The sequence below is a fragment of the Eretmochelys imbricata genome, chromosome 5 (genome assembly GCF_965152235.1).
Source record: "Eretmochelys imbricata isolate rEreImb1 chromosome 5, rEreImb1.hap1, whole genome shotgun sequence".
Taxonomy (NCBI): domain Eukaryota; kingdom Metazoa; phylum Chordata; order Testudines; family Cheloniidae; genus Eretmochelys; species Eretmochelys imbricata.
Genome location: NC_135576.1, coordinates 17,975,621 through 17,991,329, shown reverse-complemented (window position 1 = coordinate 17,991,329; position 15,709 = coordinate 17,975,621). Strand labels below are relative to the sequence as shown.

Below are 15,709 nucleotides of genomic sequence, written 5' to 3'. Positions count from 1 at the left end.
AAAGAGGTTGGTAACTATTTATAAAAGACTATATTGAAACTTCATTAGGCTCTTGTAAATACTCACCAACAGAGAATACTGGATTTAACAGGTCATTGTCTATGCCTTAACAAGAAGCAGATTGTCACAGTTGCTAGGGGTAACCCTTAGTTTGAGGCCTGTGGACAGGCCAAAACTGAACAGCTGTGCAGTGCAGAGCTCACACTGAGTGTGAAAGATATGGTGACCGTATATTGACTAAATTTAAACAGAGAGGGCTATGTACTTCCCACCATGGTCGGCCCCAGCACTTAATTTGTATTTATAGCTGGCTTCTCTGCCATCTGTGCATGCTGGCCTTCTCAACATCTCGGAGGAATTGGAGTGGCATTGTTTGAAGATCTGATTAAATAGCTAGGAAAAAGTAATCCATCATTTATAAAGGGAAATGGAGACAGTTACAATAGTATCCCGTAGCTCTTTAGGATTTTGTCTTCATTTTCTTTTACTTTCATTCTAATCCAATGCCAAACATAATAAACACTGACCAAAAGTACAGAATTTACTGACAGCATTTGAACATCTAGGTGGAAACAGTAATGAATTCTCCCATTTCCTTTAGACTGGTCCTATTGATAAATAAAACTACATTATAGTTCACGATGGCCCCTTTTCTCCAGGGTTGCACCTGTCTAAATATATTCCAGAAGTATGAGCTAAATGCAAGATTCAGCTTTAAAAAAAAATCAAACCCTTCCTCCCCCCCCACCCCCACAAAAAACCCTCTTTTCCCCCCATTATGATGTTTAATAGGGATGAAGTTATTTTTAGGTACCATTATATCGTTCTGCTCCCAGCTGCCCATCTTAAATATCGGTGGGGTTATGTGCTATCTATAGTTACTGTGCCAAGGTTTTTTCTTTAAGCACCTTCTTATGTTCATGTTTCCCCCAACGGAAAGGTAACACTCTGCACAGAAGGAGAGAAATACTCATCTGGCTTGATTCTGCACTATGCAGGTGCAGAGTGCTGAGTGCATAAAGGCCAAGTAAAAAAGTGATGAGCCATACTGGGAGCACAAGTGTAGCCTGATCCTGCTGTGCAGACATCCAGTCTATTAATAGCATGAGTCAGGCCTAAGAGGAGAGTTGCACAGTGAAGTGTCTCATTACCACAATGAGGACGAAAATCATGCCTCTGTCCAGGGTTCCCATGAAGCAATGTCACTGCGTAGCTGCATCCCCTGCTAGCAGGCACAGCTCACAGTGGGGGATTACTGCACAAGGGAGCTGGCTTGGGATGTGGGCTGGGAAGTGATCCATGGCTTCCCCAGGTGCTGCCGGAGTTGCATTTTGGACATGGGTTGGTCGGAGAAAGAATGAGTGAATGAAGGAGGGATTGATAGCAAGGGAGAGGGAATGGGAGTGACAAACTGCTAAGAGGTTTAAAATTTGAGCTCAAGCAGTTATTCATTCTGTACTCAGGAACAAAGATAGAGAAAGGACATTGGTCCTGTTCCCTTTTCTGTTTACCGTGTGTACTTGTTGTGAGGGAAATGCTATGCCAGGGACTCGAGACTAGTGAGGACCTAGCAGTTAACCCTGGTTGTGCCCACCTGGAGTTACCACTTGCATTTGCACTGCAGTGCAACTACCTGGCACATTACTGCCCACAGGACAAAGGCTTGCAGTATCATAGCCTTTCAGGAAATCAATGGTCTTTAACAACACATTACAATGTTACTAGAGTGTTCCATATTACTTGTCTAAAACACTACAGAGGGTGGGTGTGTTACTGTAGTTATGGGCCACTAGTGGAGAACAGTGTTTTTGTTTTTTTTTTCAAATTATGGCAGCGTTTAAGTAAAGCTTTACAATTTTAAAATTATTCTGTGCACACTTTTCAAAACAAATTCTATAGCATGTGCTATAAAACAGGTCAAACAAGATGATGAAAGTGGTCCTTTCTGGTTTTAAAATCTATCAACAACTATGAACTGCCAATTTTCTACTTTTTCCAGTCCAGGTCAGGGTGTGAATGAACTATGGCTGCATCTACGCCACAAGCTAGGGTGGTGATTCCCAGCTGGCAAAGACATGCCTGTGCTAGCTCTCATCCAGCCAGCATGCTAAAAATAGTAGCATAGCTATGGCAGCATGGGCAGCCACCCCAAATATGTACCTGCGGGGTCCAGGTGGGGTTAGTGCTGGGGGCATCTAGCCCATGACACTCCTCATCACTTATCGTACTATGGCAGCTACACTATTATTTTTAGCACACGAGCTCAGAGAGAGCTAGCTCAAGTATTTCTACCTGGGCTGCGAATCACAGCCATAGCGCCAAGTGTAGGCGTAGCCTATATTTCTGAATATTCACTTGCTCACAGCTTAATGACACAATTCTACATAATTAACAAACACAGCAGAACCCACTTCAAGTAAATAACTATCATATAAAACACAGAAAGCACATTAAAGGCATTTATACATGTTTTACCTTACCTGGTTTAAAATGAATACATAGTTTTTATGTATTTACAGTTTAATATTCCATAAAGAAATAAACCCCATCGGTATTGGCACAAGAAAGGACAGTTTATAATTCTTGTGAAACTACTCATTTCTGGGCCACAGAAACACACTTTTGTTCCCTTGTTGTATAAGAGACACCAGCCTTTCAATCAGTCCTCTTTGCTACCCCTGCCATCACAGTGCTAAATTTCACCTACCTTTTCCCCTATGACAAATATTCTGAGTGTTCGCTGAGGAGCCATACAATATTTTATTCTCCATTCCATTTGGACTATTTCTTCCATCTCCCCCCTCCACACACACACACTCCCCCTGGCCCTTTATAATCCCCAACCTCTTCTCATATTTCAGCAAGATGAAACCAGTGGTTGAAAGGGAAGACACTGTCTTTGATTTTTCATGCTGAGATTCTGACCTCCAGTGTCACTTCAGGGATGCACCCAGCATCTGTAATTGTCCCAGTGACAGAGAGTCTCAAGGTTACACCAAGACAGACCTGCATCTCCCCTAGTGCTAAGGAACACACTGTTATAAGTCAAGCCAGCCAGCTAGCTAAATATTTTTTAACATGGCTGAGAATGAAGTGTGGGGGGAGGAATAGTAGATGCCCAACTAGGATTTATGCTAATTGTATTAATCACTGATATGATTCTCTGTGTCCTTTGTATCTTACCCGGCTCAGGGATGATTAGCTGTGCACTGATCTGTGCATTCCCGGCATCATTTTCAGCTACACACTGGTAAAAACCTTCATCTGACTTTACAAGGCCCAGAATCCGCAAGTTGCTGCCACCCTAGAGAGACAAAGAGGGGAGAGGGGAAAGGGAGGGAAATAATTAGAAAAAACTGTCAAACTGAATGTCGCTTACTAAGGAGCTTCAACAATATTTTGTTCGTGAAACAAGAGCAGAGAGTACTAGGAAACGTCAGCCTCCGTTCGTAATGTCTTTGTCTCCAGTGGATTGTAATAAAATGCACATTCATCGGAATCAACTGATTCTTTTTGTTCTCTTTGCACTACTCTGTTACAAGGATGGTGCTTGTGCCCTTATTCACGCTGGGACAGAGGAGGGCCAGCCCAACACCTTATGCAACAATTAAACACCATATTAAAAGCTAGAGTGGGACTTGAGTGGGGAACAGGGCTTTGTATTGGCTCTTTGCAGCAGGGGAGATAAAAAAGAACTTCCAACTTTTGTACCTTATGTATAAACAGCATTCTGAAGGTCAGATCCTACATCATGTCATGAGACCCAAAGACCAGCAGCAACAGAAGGGTCACTCATTGTGTGCTGCTGATGGGCAGGATTTCAGTTTTAGCTGCTGCTAGCACTAGCAGAATTAAGTGACGTGGCAAATGTTGGCTTCTAAGGGACAATTCTTTGCATAAGAAAATGCTGCAAGAGAGATTCCCTTGCTATAAATATTTCTTCAGGAAATAAAAATTGAAAGGATAATTCCCCTCCACATTATAATAATAATAAAGGGACTTTCCATTCCTTGGCAAGTACACTGATTGCTGTCTGATCCTCCTCATAACAAACAGTGATGCTGCATAAAGTAGCATGAACTTGTGATTCCATATAACTAACTGAGTAAATCTTCTCCACAAGAAAAATATGGTAAAAACCAACCTTTATTCATTGGAAGAAGTTTAATTTACAGGAACATAGTCCATTTCATTGATTAGAATGGGCATTCACTAGGAAATTGGCACTAAATATTGCAATCTGATCTATATGAATGAGACATGCTAACTTTCTTATACCAAAGTCATCAAAAGAAAAATATTATCTCATGGCCTGTGGATATTTTTATCATGCTGTAACAAAAGATAGATATATTAGGGATGAGATTTTCCAAAGCACTCTACAGTGTCTCAACTCTGCTCCCACTGAAATTAGTGATAAAACTATCGTTAACTTTCATGAGACTAGTTACGCCAATGCTTTTGAGAATTCCACCATTGATGTTTAACTTTTAATGCCCCACATATAATGCTATTTGGGTAATAAAAGATGGGAATGTGACATGGTATCACACTACCAATTATGTGCTATGGCGACAAACTTGTGTCATATGATAATGGTCATGTCAAATGACCATTATCATGATTAATGTAATTGTGGTGAAAATACTTTGCATTTGAAGAAACTGATGGATCGTCATTGAAAGATCAAGTTCAGCAAATATGTTCTAAAACAGATTTGAAAACAATGCAGGGAGGGATGCCAGTTGAATGTCATACCTGTGGCAGAAATATCTGTTTCACTTTTAACTCCTATGAAAAGAAATTGCTAAGAAGATACAAGATCTGCACACTTCTGTGAATTCCAAATGGCATTTGTTAGCTCCCTTTTAAGAGCTCTACCTTTCTCACTTATGATTACTTAAAATGCGTACTGCAGCATATCCTTAAAACAGAGGCTTAAGGATATTAAGCCCCGTTTCCCCTTTGTCCGAGTTTATCCCCGTTGTTGCATTGTGGCTCACAGCCTGTTTTCTCTAGCTAGAAAGGCCCCATGCAGATGTGTGAAGTATCACTAACCTCCATTGTAATTGTTGATCCGCTATCTTCAAATTTAAACATATCTATTTTTAGAAGGACAGATTAAGAAGTTGTGCATTTAACAATAAGTACAGTTGATGACTGACCACTGTTGTATTCTTCATCCGCCCACATTCGCTTCCTTCCCTTTGTTTGTCATCCCTTACTAACTTATGTCTGAAAGTGTAATCTCCTCGGAGCAGGGATTTATCATTTTTTGTCTGTAGTAAAGCATCATACATGACACTGATGGCACTTTATCAATAATAGGCGATAAATAATAATTTAATTGAAAATATGACATGAAGTTATGGTCAATGCTCTGTTCTGGAGGAGAGCCTAAACAAAAATCTAAACCACTGTTGAATGAAAGAGTAAGGGCCTGATCCAAATCCCAGTGAAATCAGTGTGCTTTGGGTCAGATGGTAACAGTGCACTCTGGTGCCATATCCCCTTTGTCCACCAGGAGGCAGGAGAGATTTTTAATCAGTTTTGCTTAGTTTTGCTTGTTTCCTGCTTCTGCTAAACTAGTTAAAACACTGGTTATGAAAAGAAGGAACAAATCAGAAATAAAAACATACTTTAAAATAAGTCAAATAGTGAATTTGCAATGACAAAAGTCAGATAATTACCACTATCTGAAAATAATCACTAGGAATGACCACTTCTCCATTCTTGATCCAATCCACGGTAGGGACAGGCTTACCAGAGACAGCACATTCAAACTCAATGTCCATACTTTCATAGGCATAGAGGTTTGAAGGGTGATTTAAAAACCACGGAGGAACTGCAAAGAGAGAGATAAAAACCAAAACAAATAGTGAGTGGATGTGAATGTAAATTTAGCAACCTAATAATTTCACTAGGCCTGGAAAATATTAGACAGAAATAGAAAACATATCTGCAAATCAAATTATTTCCCCAAGCCCTGTTTTTTTTTTTTTTTAAAAAATCAAATACCAGGGAAAACATTTATTTTAGTGAATACAATTTAACAGTCATATGATTTTTACAAAAAGGAAAGCTTAAAAACCCAGTATGGAGAGTATGTAAGATTTGTGTGAAATATACACAATAAGCACCTTGAGTAACCAGGGGCCTGATCCAAAGCTCATTCAATGGACCAGGTGCCAAAAGCATGCACATTAATATGCAGGTAAGTAGCTTTTAGACAAGTACACAGTGCAGAATGAAGTATATTTAGGCTTGAGAAAACAGTTTCATATAACCAAGTGGAACTTATGACTGGATTTACAAAATATGAGGATTTCACTAATAAGAATGAATTTTGTCCATGATGATAGAAAGAAGAAACAATCTGGATTATTTTTGCTGAGGACAAATTCTTATTAAGATAGCAATTATCTGTTGCCTTGTATTACTATAATGTATTCCCACTTTTGCAGTATGGTATATGATATGCTAATTTAATTTAATTTCATCATTACCATAATACTGGTATGATGGAGATTTGCAATTTGAGGAAAACTGCTAATAACATCAAATTTCTAATGAGATCCCTGTCACAGAAAAAACAATTCACATACAGTTCATCATCTTTCACAGGGGAACAATGTTCACTATTTTGAATATTCATAGTTGCTAGGAAGCCAGATTACATTCATTTCTAGGTAGCATCCATGGCTTCTCATTTGAACAGAAAATGCAATTGTATTTCTCAAGCAACCATTTCCAATGTCTGATTTATAATATATCTAAATCCATTAAAAGCGGGGGGGACTGACATGAAAAGACTATTAAGGTTGCAAAATCACACACTCAAAAGTTAGGAAATATCAGAATTAAGATTGCTTGTGCAACCTTAATATGACTCCTTGTGCTTATACATTATGTATCTGTCTTTAATTAAATGGCCACAGGTCTCCTGCTTCTTTTAGTGCACAGAATGGACATGACTCGCTTTATTAGCCATTATTCAATATTTTGTTTTCTCCTCATTGTTCAACATGTGGCCCTATGCCTTTTTATTATTTATTTGGCATACGCAGTCCAGTCAAGCCAAGCCACAGAATTCTTATCAAGGATGTTCAAGGCACAAAGACCTCCAGGAAACTGCAGTTCTCAACAATGTGTATCATAGCTTGTGGCTGCCCACATTGACATAGTAGATTGTCTCTGAACCACTACCGACATTCCACTGCAGCCTTATTTACTGCATACTGTTCAAACCCAGTTCTCAACATAGAATTAAAAATTTCCTCCTGGGCTTTTCTATGGCACTCATCACTATAGTTTCTGCCCACTTCAAATTAATTAATTAATTTTCATAACATCCCTGTGAGGTGAGGGCGAGTATCCCCATTTCACAGATGGGGAGCTGCGATACCAAGACCTTTAAGAAATTAAAGGTCAAAGATGTCCAATAATTTTGGTTGCCCAACTTGCAATGCCTAGGATCTGATTTTTTTTCAGAGTATACAGCACTATATAGCACTTTACATGTTCAAAACTCAGCTTTCACAGACATCTATTGCAGTTGTGAGTGCTCAGCACTTCTGCAAATTAGACCTCAGGATCTCAAGTTGGCCACCTAGAAAATGAAGAACACTGTGGTCTCCTGTGTAAAGTTTTGCTTAAGTGACTTACCCAAAATCACATAGGAAATCTGTGGCAGGCAGAGATAGAATCCAGTTCTCCAGGGTGGCATTTAATTGCCTTAACCATGAGTCCATCCTTACTCTTCCTGCAATCTCCTGCCTCACTCACTACATACCTTCAACTTGTGCAACAAAGGAAGTAATGTTATGACTCAGGAATCCTACGTTCTACTCCAGGTTCCAAGGAGAATATTATCTAGAAGTTATATAGACTCTTCTGCCCAGGACCCTTGAAACCCTCAGAACTTCTCAATGCCAGGGTTCACCATTCTATAACAGCAACTCCTATCAGACCTGATAAACTCACTACATCTAACATGACCTCCTGAGGTCCCTTCCAACCCTGATATTCTATGATTCTATGACACTTCAATATCATTTATTCACAGATAATATCAAGGCATTAAATGAAAGCCACAGTGACACACTAGTCACCATTAGCATTGTGAGATGTATCTACAGATGGTGTGTAAATTATGTGTACCTACTAAAATATATTTTAAACTGTGTAACAAGGCAAAGATAATAAACAGGTTTTCTGCCAGACAAAAGAATGGCCGTTCACCTACTCCTATCTCTGATGTAAATTAAGAATTGTAAGCCAAACACAATGGGAGCTACATTTGCATTCCAAGTCACAGTAAGGATATGATGTCAACATGGGGGTCAGCACACAGGAGAACAAACAACAGAAGGGCTCCTCAAAGGTTTACTGGACTGTAAGGAGGGGGAAAGAAAAGCACTTTGTTATACATTCATGGAGGAAATCCCTTGAATGGTGTGGGTTGTTCATGAAAATTTGGAGCTTGGTTATGACTGAAAACCAGAAACTCTGTCAAAGACTGAACTCTTGGGACAAAGTCTACTTTATTAAATAGGAGCGGTAACCATTAATAAGTGTAGACTTAGGATTGCATTTTATGTTTTTTTCTTATATGTGTAACCATTTCTGTTTCCAGTCATTATCCTTACTCATTATTTCTTAAGTCTTAATCTTTGATAATAAATTTAGGATTGTTTCACTGTAGCTATATCTCCATGGCCTTGAGTTGTACCAGTCAAGCTGTGTGTATGCTGTTCTCTTGGGACTCACAAATTACTGTGTCCAGTGATAGGGGCTGGACATTACAGAGGGATGCTTCAGAGGAGCACCAGATGTTAACCTGCAAGGCAAAGTAAGAGCTGGCAGAGCCATGAGGAAAGTATTTGGGTGACTAATAGCCTGGTGGTGTCAGGGAGCTGACACCCAGTTTAGCACCAGCAAATCTCTCTCTCGCTAAGATGGGGAGGGGATAACATGGTGACACTATCCTGGGCACCCCTTTAGCCTGTCCTTGTCCTTTTCCCAGTTTCTTCTCTACCTCCCCCTCAGCTCAGTCAGGGTGCTTAATGATTGGGAATATCTAAAAGAACAAGGTCCAGAACCAGGATAGCTAAATTAATGCCGATTTTTAAAAAGGCTCCAGAGCCGATCCTGACAATTACAGGCTGGTAAGTCTAACTTCACTACCAGGCAAATTGATCAAAACTATAGGAAAGAAAAGAATTATCTGAGACACATTTCAGAGTGGTGGCCGTGTTAGTCTGTATCAGCAAAAAGAATGAGGAGTACTTGTGGCACCTTAGAGACTAACAAATGTATTTGGGCATAAGCTTTCGTGGGCTAAAACCCACTTCATCGGATGCATGCAGTGGAAAATACAGTAGGAAGATATGTATACACAGAGAACATGAAAAAATGGGTGTTGTCATACCAACTATAACAAGACTAATAAATTAAGGTGGGCTATTATCAGCAGGAGAAAAAAAAACTTTTGTAGTGAGAACCAGGATGGCCCATTTCCAACAGTTGGCAAGAAGGTGTGAGTAACAGTAGGGGAAAAATTAGCATGGGGAAATAGTTTTTACTTTGTGTAATGACCCATTCACTCCCAGTCTTTATTCAAGTCTAATTTAATGGTGTCCAGTTTGCAAATTAATTCCAATTCTGCCGTTTTTCTTTGGAATCTGTTTTTGAAGTTTTTTTATTGGAGTACTGTGACTTTTAGGTCTGTAATTGAGTGACCAGGGAGGTTGAAGTATTCTCCAACTGGTTTTTGAATGTTATAATTCTTGACGTCTGATTTGTGTCCATTTATTCTTTTGTGTAGAGACCGTCCAGTTTGGCCAATGTACATGGCAGAGGGGCATTGCTGGCACATAATGGCGTATATCACATTGGTAGATGTGCAGGTGAACGAGCCTCTGATGGTGTGGCTGATGTGATTAGGTCCTATAATGGTGTCCCTTGAGTATATATGTGGACAGAGTTGGCAACAGGCTTTGTTGCAAGGATAGGTTCCTGGGTTAGTGTTTTTGTTGTGTGATGTGTGGTTGCTGGTGAGCATTTGCTTCAGGTTGGGGGGCTGTCTGTAAGCAAGGACTGGCCTGTCTCCCAAGATCTGTGAGAGTGAGACACAGATAAACATGGTATGTTGGGGAAGAGTCAACATAGCTTTTATAAGGGCAATCATGCCTCACCAGCCATTAGAATTCTTTGAGGCTGTCAACAAGCATGTGGACAAGGGTAATCCAGTAAATATCGTGTACTTGGACTTTCAGAAAGCCTTTGACAAGGTCCTTCACCATAGGCTCTTAACCAAACTAAGCAGTCATGGGATAAGAGGGAAGGCCCTTTATGGATCAGTAACTGGTTAAAAGATAGGAAACAAAGGATAGGAATAAATGCTCATTTTTCACGATGGAGAGAGGTAAATAGTGTGGTCCCCTAAGGATCTGTACTGGGACATGTGCTATTAAACATATTCATAAATTATCTGAAAAATGGGGTAAACAGTGAGGTGGCAAAAACTGGAGACGATACAAAATTACTCAAGACTGTTAAGTCTAAAGCTGAATGTGAAGAGTTACAAAGGGATCTCACTAAATGGGGTGACTGGATGACAAAATAGCAGATGAAATTCTATGTTGATATGTGCAAAGTAATGCCCATTGGAAAAAATCATCCCAACTATACATACAAATGGACAGTGTCAACATTTGCTGTTACAACTCAAAAAAGGTCTTGGAGTCATTGTGGATAGTTCCCTGAAAAGATTTGCTCAATGTGCAGTTGCTGTCAAAAAAGCTAACAGAATGCTAGGAACCATTAGGAAAGAGACAGATACTCAGACACAACATATTATAATTCCACTATATAAATCCATGGTATGCCCACACCTTGAATATTTTGTTCATCCCATCTCACGAAAGATATATTAGAATTGGAAAAAGTACAGAGAAGGGCAACAAGAAGGATGAGAAGTATGGAACAGCTTCCATATGAGGAGGGATTAAAAAACTGGGGCTGTTTGGTTTAGAAAAGAGATGACTAAGGGGGAATATGGTAGAGGACCGTAAAATCATGAATGGTGTGGAGAAAGTGAATAAGGAAGTATTTTTTACCCTGTCACATAACAAGAACTAGGGGGCACTCAATGAAATTAATAGGCAGCAAGTTTAAGACCAGCATAAGGAAGTTCTTCTTCACACAATGCACAGACAACCTGTGAAACTCATTGCCATGGGATGTTCTGAAGACCAAAAGTATAATTTGGTTCAAAAAGAATTAGATAAGTTCATCAATGGCTATTAGTTAAGATACTCAGGGATGCAGCCCCATGCTGTGGATGTTCCTAAATCTCCAACTTGCCAGAAGCTGAGAGCGGATGACAGAGAATGGATCACTCAAAAGTGCCCTATTATGTTCATTCCCTCTGAAGCATCTGGCACTGGCCAACGTCAGAAGACGGGATACTGGGTTAGATGTTCTGATCAAGAACCATGGCTCTTCTCTGATATAAGAGAATGCTCTGCTGGAAGAGCAAAGCTCATTTATGCAGGACTCAGATCTTTCTGAGGGGCCATCGAAGGATGGAATGAACTCCTGCAGCATCTCAAAACCACCACACATCTCACCACTTGTCACTCCAAGTGCGAGGCATACTTTAATAAAAATACTCAGCAGCAGAAACTTTTCAAATCCACAGACTATTTCCTCCTCACAAGAGAGAGAGAGAAAGAAGAACTACATGGGGCAGATGCTTCTTTTTAATGAACTCTTGGTAGGCAATCATATACCCCAGCAATAGATTAGAATTGAAAATAGGTTGTTTTCGGAAGAAATGAAACAGAATTAATCTCCCAGAACACTAGCAGGAGAATGGAAGGGATACAGGTACGAACTGAGCCACATGCAATACTATAAGTTACTTTAATACACAGAATTGTTGAACAGAGAACAGAAATATCATAATATCATACCAATTCATATCGTATTGTATAAAAAGAGCTAGTAGCATCCACAATCTTTAATTTTGTGAAAGCTTCTTAGCGTCAGTTTCCTGTCATGCTTATCAAAATATAGGTGTGATATTGTATAGTTGTAGATAAGGTATTTATTTTAATCCTTCACCAATTACGTAGTCATAGTGATTTAAACTAAACTGATTCCAAAGCATAGATTCATGGCCAGAAATAAATTAACCCCAAGTCCAGCAAACTTCAATTTCTAATCTGAGCTCCCATATACCTCACATTACCTCCAGTGATAGGCAATAATATTTACTAGCTAAAAAGCAGAGAGAAATCACTTTTCAATTCACTTTAGGAACACTGAATTGGTGTTTTGAATGAATGAGGAACAAGAATCTTTTATAACTTCCCAACTCAAATCTGTAGAAGAGGAACAACATGAGGTAAGCCACATGACTCCTCTAAAGAATAATTTTGTAGAGCTTTTCTATTTATATGAGCAGATAGACTTATGCAATGGAGTCAAGAATAGATATTCACGTGTTTCGCCTACTTGTAAATAACTAGAAACCATCTTTTAATTCTGGTCTAGGAAGTGGCATCAATGAACCAAAGGCTCCTTTTTTCCACTCCAGCTTCTGTTCTTTAGTCTATGTAAGGTTACGTTTCCATTGCTTTGAAATTCCAAGTTTTTCCACCAGCATTTCAGAATGATCTGCTGGAGCTTCTCTCCATAGCACTTCACAGTGATGTATCAAGTACAACAGACTGCCTACAATGTAACATATGTTTTGCTCTATACAGTGGGAATATTCAGCAGCCTCTGGGCAGTTAATATAGTGAGGTAGGTGGAAGGGGGCAGCGGGATGAGAAGAGGGGTTGGGAGGAATTTGGGATGTGCAGGACTGTGGCGGCGAGAGAAAGGCGACTTTCCCCAGCTCCAGGGTTGCAGCTGCCAGGGAGAGACAGCCCTCCTTCCCAGCCCCAGCTTGGAGGCTGCTGCAGCGGGGGAGAGAGAGAGAGAGAGAGAGAGACCCCCCCTCCTTCCCAGCCTCAGCTCAGGGGGCTGCCATGGCGGGGAAGAGAGGGCACATCCATCGCATTAGAAAGGTAAGACTACTGATATTAAAATATGAGCTGTGTGCTTTTATTTGTAGCACAGAAAACACTAATGATTATTATTTTTTTATATATAGCACTTTTATCCAAAGCGCTTTACAATAGTTAGCTAACGGTACAAACAACATTTGGAAAGATCATTAAGCAGTCCGTCGAGACCCGCAGCAATTTTCAAGTGGTCCACACAAAAAAAAGTTTGAGAACCACTGGTCTAGTGGGTAGGTAAATTTACTGGACTTCTATGATATCTTGACAGCTGTACTATTGACTCACTTTGTTACCTTCAGCAAGTCACAAAATCTCTCTATTGCTGTTTATATATATATACACGGGGGGAGGGGGGGGAGGGAGAGGATAATATATGCCTGCCTAAAGGAGTGGTGCAAACTTTTGTTAATTAAACATATAATGCATTTTGAGATTCTGAGATGAAAGATGTTCTTAGTACAATGTTATTATTATTAGAGCTGTTGATTTTTACCATTGCTTTTTCCTAAAAGTCAGTGAACATTTAAAAAAATCTCCATGCACTATTTTGTGGCTGGTTTTGTTTGGTTGTTTTAAGTGTGTGAGAGTATCCTGGCATAGTTCACAATATGGTACATGCACTGTGTGTTTGTGAATAACAAATGACAAAAATTGGATGGGTTTTCATGTGTAGTTTGCAAATTCCCAATTTTCAGCCTGTGACAGAAATATAAAGAACATATTAATATTCAAAGTCCAGGTCATGTTTGAAGCGTCAGGATTTCTATTGTGGCTTATAAAAGGAGAGTTAATAAAACCACTAGCCCCTCCCAACTGGTACTTGCCGCTGTCTCTGTGCAGTGGGAGAACATCATAGGGTTGTCTCAGTTAGAATATCAGTGGCTCAAAGGTACCACACCAGGTCCACAAGGAAGCCCTGCTTTGCCTTATCCAACTCACACATTCAGCAGCACTGAAGCAGTTAATTTATTACTAAAATTAGGAGTTTCAAATAGTTGCTGTCACTGTTCTCGTCAATCAGAAAATCTGACTGAACTTCCATGCCAGCTAAGTCTCACCCAGGACTTTGGGAGACCCAGTGTGTGGTGATTCTACACAGCATAGGCTGCGTTCTGTGCTAGCCTGGCAGTTAGAAAATGAGATCCACAAGGTCCATATCCAGTGTCCTTCATAAAATATCCCCGCCTTTATAGTCATTACAACAGAGTCCTGAATCTCCTCAGCCACACAGGAGGCTGTATTGACCACTAGCACTGAGCTGTGGGTGTTATTTGTATACTTAATATAAACTGGTTATTTAAAGTGGAAACTTCAAAGTGGGTGAAATAACCTGTTCCACAATGAACCCTATTACTTGCCATCATAATGAGTTTGCTAGAGTATATTCCACTTGGCATTGGGAATAGGGTTTTAAATGTAAATACTTATACACAAATAGTAAAATATTGGGTTTCTGGGCCTTGTAAATATCTTAACATGGCATGACGACACTCAAAGAAAGACAGGCCACTTAGTACTTTGCAGTTATAGTTTCTATTAGCTGCACACATAATATTTTATCAAAAACTAACTGCTATTGTATACATTTATTTTATTTTGTGGTTAACAAAATAATCTGTCATTATTATTCTTTGTATTGTGGTAGCACCTAGTGTCCCTAGCACTATTGTGCTAGGCACTGTACTAAAAAACAATAGAAAGACATCCCTAGCCCAAAGTATAAGAGCCAACAGACAGATACAACAAAATGAAGGGGGAGGCGAGGGGAGTGCAAGATAATAATGAGATAAGTTGAACTGACTGCAGAGAGCTGGGAGAGATTTAGACCCACTTATCGTCGAAGGATGAGTCTCCCAAAGAAAGCAATCCACTACTTTTATACTTACCTTTGCAAATTATAAAGATAAAGCTTTTGATCAGTGCAGCTATGTTTCATGGGCCAAATTCTGCTTTGATCCCTAGTGGGCTGCTGGTGTTTTATGTCAGATTTTGGTCTAATCACTTTACATATAAATAGTTACCAACCTGTCACTCTCTGGTATCTTAGCTATAGCGGCAATGATAGTTCAAGGAACGTACAGGAGTTTAACACTGCAGACCATGCAGTGCATATATCACTAACATCCCAAAAGTCACTCCCATAAGTTACTGGTTTTTATACACAAAGATCATAATTTGATCTTGCCCCCGCAATACTACAGATGCAACTTTCAAGCTGATGCTTTAGGCACCCGTTGACATTGTGTAGGTGATGTGTAAGGTGTTGTAAAATAGATTTCATATAGACTCAGTGGATCAAATTCAGAGATGGGTGAGAATGTAAGTTGCAGATTGGTATGTGGGTGAGACACTGAGAAAGCAAGTAAATCCAACAGATTCTAAATTGTTCCAACGCACACCGTGAGGGGATCAGAAGAAGATACATCAGCTTAGACTCTTCTCCAAATTTGGCTTTGTGATTGTAGTCACTGTCATTTCTCAGGGACTTCTCAACGTGAGCAGAGCTACAAATGGATGCAGAATCTTGAGAGTGGCTTGTGAATTCTTGCTTTGTCGTTTGCAGGAGGCACCACAGACAGTGAGTAAGCACTACTTTCAAACTTTTTCACACTGCTTTAAAACTTTACTTAAAT

The 15,709-nt window shown here is 39.7% G+C and overlaps 1 protein-coding gene across 1 annotated transcript in view; it reads right to left on the bottom strand.

Annotated features, from left to right (window-relative positions):
• Positions 1-15,709, bottom strand: part of DCC (DCC netrin 1 receptor) — a 948,458-nt gene that overhangs the window by 365,467 nt on the left and 567,282 nt on the right. The window contains exons 6-7 of the mRNA XM_077816218.1: positions 5,691-5,845; positions 3,184-3,304 (exon numbers count right to left, since the gene is read on the bottom strand). Of these exons, the coding sequence (XP_077672344.1) occupies positions 3,184-3,304; positions 5,691-5,845 (276 nt within the window). The remainder of the gene's footprint in view (positions 1-3,183; positions 3,305-5,690; positions 5,846-15,709) is intronic.